Source organism: Nicotiana sylvestris, chromosome 6 (assembly GCF_000393655.2).
Source record: "Nicotiana sylvestris chromosome 6, ASM39365v2, whole genome shotgun sequence".
NCBI classification, from domain to species: domain Eukaryota; kingdom Viridiplantae; phylum Streptophyta; class Magnoliopsida; order Solanales; family Solanaceae; genus Nicotiana; species Nicotiana sylvestris.
In genome coordinates this window covers 159,107,269-159,113,291 of record NC_091062.1, presented here as the reverse complement: position 1 = coordinate 159,113,291, position 6,023 = coordinate 159,107,269, and the positions used below count along the sequence as shown (strand labels likewise).

The window sequence follows — 6,023 nt, the reverse complement described above, 5'->3', positions numbered from 1 at the left end:
CTCTTGAAACAAAGTAGCCATAAATATTACTGTCAATATCCAGTAGCATTAACACAACAATCATAATCAGTACTGTTGAAACAAAGCAGTCTTAAGAAGACAAGTGAATTTCGTTACCACAAAATATTTATGATAGTTGCAGAGGCTCGGCTGGAGAGAGCTTTCCTTCAACAATGAGAGCGCGAGAATCAGAGTCAACCAATGGACAACCCACGAGCAGAGGAGAACGAAATTAGGAATTCCGCCTAGCAGAAGAAGCAATAAGATCAACCCCTCTACTGTTTATAGAGAGAAGGCAACGTCTATTTATAGAGGCATGGCTGGAAGGTAACGCCTCTTTATAGGTTTTGAAGAGTTAAACTATACGAAGAGTTTTGTTTTAAAAAGAAATATTTTAGGGATAGAATAGTAAATGTTTTGGTCAAACCTAAAGTGCTTATAAGCTGAAATTTGATAAGTTGGGAGAGACCAACTTATGACTTTTGGCTTATTTTTGGCTTATAAGCACTTAACTTGCCCTTTAAAGTATGTGCAGAAGGTTATATTTTCTTAATATTTTATTTTCTGTTTAGACATAATGGTGATTTAATCATTTCTTGTTTAGACATTACGTGTTTTATTTTAATAGATGACGACTATCAACTTTGAAGTTAGCATTTGTCATTTTTAATTCGTAACAGTATGTATGTCTGTTTCATTTCAGTTTAATGGAATGCTGGAACAATGACTTGTTAAATGGCGAAAATGAAGAAGAGGAAACTCAAGAAAATAAGATACGGATGGCACTATGTCGAATAGCATGTAAGAGTATATTGATATATTATGAGAAATACATGTACAAGGAACCATGTCGTACATCTAAACGCACTGAGAATATATTTATCCAAAAGATATTACATGGAAATGAGACTCGGTGTTATGAAAATTTTAGATTGAGGAAGACAGTATTTCTTGATTTAAGCAAAGATCTAACTAATAAATATGGTCTTAAACCCACGCGTGGAATGTCTGTCTATGAGGAGTTAGGGATGTTCTTGATGATTTGTACACATGGTGCCGGAAATCGATTGGTACAAGAGATTTTTCAACATTTAGGGGAAACAATTCATATGCATTTTCATAGTGTTCTAAAGGCTATTGGTAAGCTTGCAAGAGACATAATTCAACCACATCCAAGTTATAATGATGGTGCAGGAGATCACAAGCCATGTAATCAACGATATCTCCCTTTCTTTAAAGTAAGTGACATACTTAATAATTACACTATTATATTTTTACATTTTAACTCAAAAAATTATCTAGTGTAAACTTATATTTAGTTTATGCATGTATATATTTCTAGGATTGTATTGGAGCACTTGATGACACACATGTGAAAGCAAGATTGCCTCAAGGTCAAGAGATACCATATATTGGGTGTAAAGGTTATCCTACTCAAAATATTCTTGTTGTTGTCGACTTTAATATGTGTTTTACATTTGCATGGGCTGGGTGGGAAGGAGCAGCTCATGATAACTGTATATTTTGTGAGACACTTCATAGACCCGAGCTGAATTTTTCACATCCATCTGGGGACAAATATTATCTTGTTGATGCAGGATATTCACACATAAAGGGATATATGGCTCCATATAAAGGGGATAATGTGAGATACCACCTTGCAGAATTTCGTCGAGGTAAGACACGACAATTGCGAGCACCAAATGGACGTAAAGAAATGTTCAATTATTTGCATTCTTCTTGCAGAAACATTGTAGAGCGAACATTTGGGGTATGGAAAGCAAGGTGGTTTATTTTGCGAGATATGTCTTTTTATCATATTGACACTCAAAGAAATATCGTATTGGCTGCAATGGCGATTCATAATTACATTAGAAAGAAATGTAAGGTGGACAATGCATTCCAAGAAGCTGAGAATGAGAGATATGTGCCACGTGTTGATCCTGATGTTGAAAGATCCACGAGAGTCAACGTTACAAATGAAGAAAATGTAGAAAATCAAGGAAATAATAATATTTGGATGGCAATTCGTGATCTGATTGCTCAAGATATCTATGATAGATGAATGTTTTAATCTTATTTATTCCAAACAATACATATTAAGTGCTTGTTTCTTCTCTACAAACATTTTGTGCATTATTTAAGGTTTTCTTCTTAACTTTTGTTAATTTATACTTCACCCCTTCTAATTTATGATAGTATACTTATCATAATATAAATTATATTTATAAAAAAAATATTATATAATTATTTTTATAATTAAAATAACATGATAAATAGGTGGAATCTAAAATTTTAAAGAAAATAACGTTTTTAGTAGTGTAAATTGTTATTAGGTTATTTAAGTCATATTAACATAAAAAGAGCTTATCAACACTTTTTAATCAATCAGTTTCAGCTGTTATTGTTTATTTCAGCACTTTTATCCAAACACGTAACTGCTTATTTTTTAAATCAGCTTCAGCACTTAAAAGTGCTTTTCAGCACCTAATACTTATCAGCTACTCTAAATCAGCTAAGCCAAATGGGCTCATAATCAAATTACGAAACGAAACTCCAAGGTCCTAAAGTAGTTTGTACGATGTTACATATTTAAATATGATAGTATGGCATAGTTAACAATTGATTACATTTCGATAATTAGAATATGTAAAGAAAGAACTCAAAAGGAAGTTTGTTTGACGTTGAAACGACTGAATAAAAATGTTAAATATGGAAATATTTTGGATAATATTTGCTGGTCTGCAATAAATCTAAAGCTGTTCGATCTTGAAATTAAAATTTTACCTCATATAGCAAAGGTATACACCTTATTTATTATAAATTAAAATATTATTTTTTATAGCTACCTTTTATATTTTATAGTAAAATAGGTATTTATGATATATATTATCATTGAGGCATGAAATACACTATTTATGTTTTTCCTCTCTCTTTCTTTCAATTAACACATGATTTTCTCTCAAAATTTTTCTTCTTTCTCTCTCACTCTCTTCCTTCTCTCTCTTTTTCGGATAACTCAAGATACACGCCCTTGTATTGATGGCCGACGAGACACCAGGAAACATAAAAGAGTGAATTTTTCGAACGAAAAGGAGCAATGTGATGAACTCTTATCTGAAATTTGTTGTACGGATCTGGGGAACTTTCTTCTCTTCTTTGCTATTTAGTCACATACAATGATACAAATACATTGTATTTTGTACAAATTCACTCAAATACATTGTATTTTTGTATAAATATATTTTTTTGCCTGTATTTATGTATTTCGAATATCTGTATTTTTTTAATACAGCTGAAGCACCTATATTCATGCATATTGTACATACAATATGCATGAGTACATGATATAAATATAGAAATACACTAAAACATTGAAATAGAACATAATATAAACAGTGAATACATTTAGTTTTAAAATATAGTAAAATACGCTGAATACAAATAGAAATATAGTGAAAAACTAGAATTGATTTTGCTGAGTTATATTAGGAGTGTATAATTGAAAAATCATTCTAGTTAATTCGGTTGATAATGACGCGTGTTAGAATTGATTTTGTTGAGTTATATTAGGAGTGTATCATGCTAATTGATCTTATTTCCGTTATTAGACAGCTGGACAGACCTATTTTTAAGGTGATTACCATTATTGTATTCATGAATACATGGTGCGAATATATGTGAATGTAGTCCGTACAGTTGTAATCCCCCTGTTTTTAGGCGACTTTTGCTATTGTATTCATGAATACAATAGCACGAATACAGCTAAATACACTACTGTAACAACTGAATAATAGCTATAAGAATTAATTATATATATATATATATATATATATATATATATATATATATATATATATATATATATATATATATATAAGAAGTTAATAGCCACTAAAACAATAGTGATTTTTGAAAATTCCTCTTCAATCTCTTGGACTAGAATTAGCTTGGGCTTCTTTACATGGGCTAAAAGACTTGGCAAGTTGAATGGATCTTCATAGAAAAATGGGCCAGATCTACACAGCCCACATAAACCTCGCGGGATAATTGAGAAAAGGAGTGTTGCTGACCATTTCATACCAAAAATAGAACATATAAGTGGAAACAAATTCTGAAATAAAACTAATCGAATTTAATGCATACTGCTTAACAAAGCCATTACATGTATCCCAGGAAATGATGTTCAGTATGTGATTTGTTTCAGTTCTGCATGTTTGACTTAGTAAAAAATTATTATGTCAAATATAGAAGTCTCTTCAAAGCTGCGTACTTGCGTTATCATTGTATACATGTTTCTTAGGAATTCGACTAAAAAGCGAAGTAGATGAATCTATCTTTTGCCAGCCCACAAATATCAAACATCATTTATAGCTAAGTTGGCCAACAAACTTTTCGCTTTTTGATTCTTTTATTTATTTATTTAAAGCTTAAGTCAAAATCTCAAAAAGAAATAAATTAATTTGTCATATCGATAATCCAAACTGCCAAAGACTTTGTCTTCATTTTTACTTTATTCTAATTTTGAAAAGCACCCTAGAATATACTCCGATATAAACGCAAGAAAACAAGGAGGTGAATTCAATAGATTACAGATGATGTGTTGAGAAAGTGCAAGCCAAAAATTATATTACCAAAAAAAAAATGTTGGTATCAAAGACACTAATATGTGTTACGTGTTTCACAAAGGAAAATTAGAAATTCTATATATGACCCAACAGTGCTGCTCATAAATTCAAGTGAGAAAAAGAACTTCCTACCAATGAGAAATCTTTTCAGTGAATGTCACCCTTTACAATAATTGGCACTCCATAGACTTGAAATGTGAAATTCGAGCAGAAGTCTCCATTTGTGTTTCTTTCTCAATATGTATATTGTTAAACATCAAAGAGGTTACTGAAAAGGTCTAAAGATGGAGTACCTGGAGATAGAATTATTCTAGGTGAAATAAAATTTGAAGGGCTAGATAAATAACTATGTCCAAAATGATTCCTGTTACTATGTAATACAGGACTTAAATCATTGAAAAATCCAAGAGGATTTGGATCAGATGGTGGTGAGAAGAAATTTGAAGGTATAGGTTGAAGAGAAGCTGGATTTGGAGATAAAATACCTGGAAAAACTCCACTACTTCTTTCGACTTCTCTATTTGTCTCTATCCCTTCAACCATTTCCATGTCACAAATTTGTGGGTTTTTCCCTTCTAGGGTTCTTGTTTTCTCTATCGAAGCAAACCTAGCTGCTCGAGATATCGTGCCGATATTCATATTTTCTTGAAAAGGGAATGAAGAGGACGACGAGGAAAATGAGGACGAGGAATCTGGTCCAGTGAGTCTTTGGACCAACGTCATGAACTCGCTAGGGTTTGCATGGATTACCTTAGGGGACACGGTGTATATTATAACTGGCAATCGTGCTGGAGCTTGAGGTGGTAGCTGGTGGTGTTGCTGATGTGGCACCACCGGCGGTTTTCTTATCTTATGTGAATCTTTACGTACTTTAAGAGGTGTTGGCCGGGGGCCTTGGAGCTCTCTCTTCGGCGACTTTCCGGCGGGGTGTTCGGGTGGATCCATTGGAAAAAATGAAGAATCAATTATTGAAAAGAATTTAATAAGACGGAGATGAAAAAGTTACAGGCAATGGTGGAGAAGGAGGAGGAAGAGATGGTGAAAATGAGGGGAAAAGGCAATACTTTTTAAGGCAAATACAAGAAAATATGAGAAGGTGACAACAATATTTAAAGAGAGCAAGTCAATGGAGTGTGAAAGTTGATAATAATACGAGACGAAAGCAATAAAATATCATAAACTTTAGTTTCCATGCAAATTTAATAATCCACTACTTGCATATAATATGTATAGCATTTGTATGTAGGCTTTTAATAATGCCGGTTTCGTATTGTTAGAAAGAGTTGAACTTGTCCAAAAAGAAAAAGGCTGGTGGGAAATAGTCAATTGTGGTGTGGTTTGATGATGATCGACTACAGGTAGAGATTTATATAAATTTAATGAATTTTTTAATAT

The 6,023-nt window shown here is 32.4% G+C and overlaps 2 protein-coding genes across 2 annotated transcripts; one reads left to right on the top strand and one right to left on the bottom strand.

Annotated features, from left to right (window-relative positions):
* Positions 1-316: 316 nt before the first annotated feature.
* LOC104245371 (uncharacterized) lies at positions 317-2,065 on the top strand. Its single transcript, XM_009800965.2, has 3 exons — positions 317-327; positions 704-1,238; positions 1,343-2,065. The coding sequence occupies exons 1-3, from the start codon at positions 317-319 to the stop codon at positions 2,063-2,065; spliced, it is 1,269 nt and encodes a 422-aa protein (XP_009799267.2).
* A 2,542-nt stretch (positions 2,066-4,607) lies between these two features.
* Positions 4,608-5,691, bottom strand: LOC104245370 (protein MKS1-like). Its single transcript, XM_009800964.1, has one exon. It carries the CDS (start codon positions 5,571-5,573, stop codon positions 4,878-4,880), a length of 696 nt encoding a protein of 231 aa, XP_009799266.1. The 5' UTR covers positions 5,574-5,691; the 3' UTR covers positions 4,608-4,877.
* Between the last annotated feature and the right edge of the window lie 332 nt (positions 5,692-6,023).

Excerpts from the sequence above, each read along its gene's own strand:
- LOC104245371 (XM_009800965.2), top strand. Across the intron at positions 1,239-1,342 it reads GATATCTCCCTTTCTTTAAA|GATTGTATTGGAGCACTTGA; the intron begins GTAAGTGACATA and ends ATATATTTCTAG.
- LOC104245370 (XM_009800964.1), bottom strand. The coding sequence starts at position 5,573 with ATGGATCCACCCGAACACCCCGCCGGAAAGTCGCCGAAGAGAGAGCTC.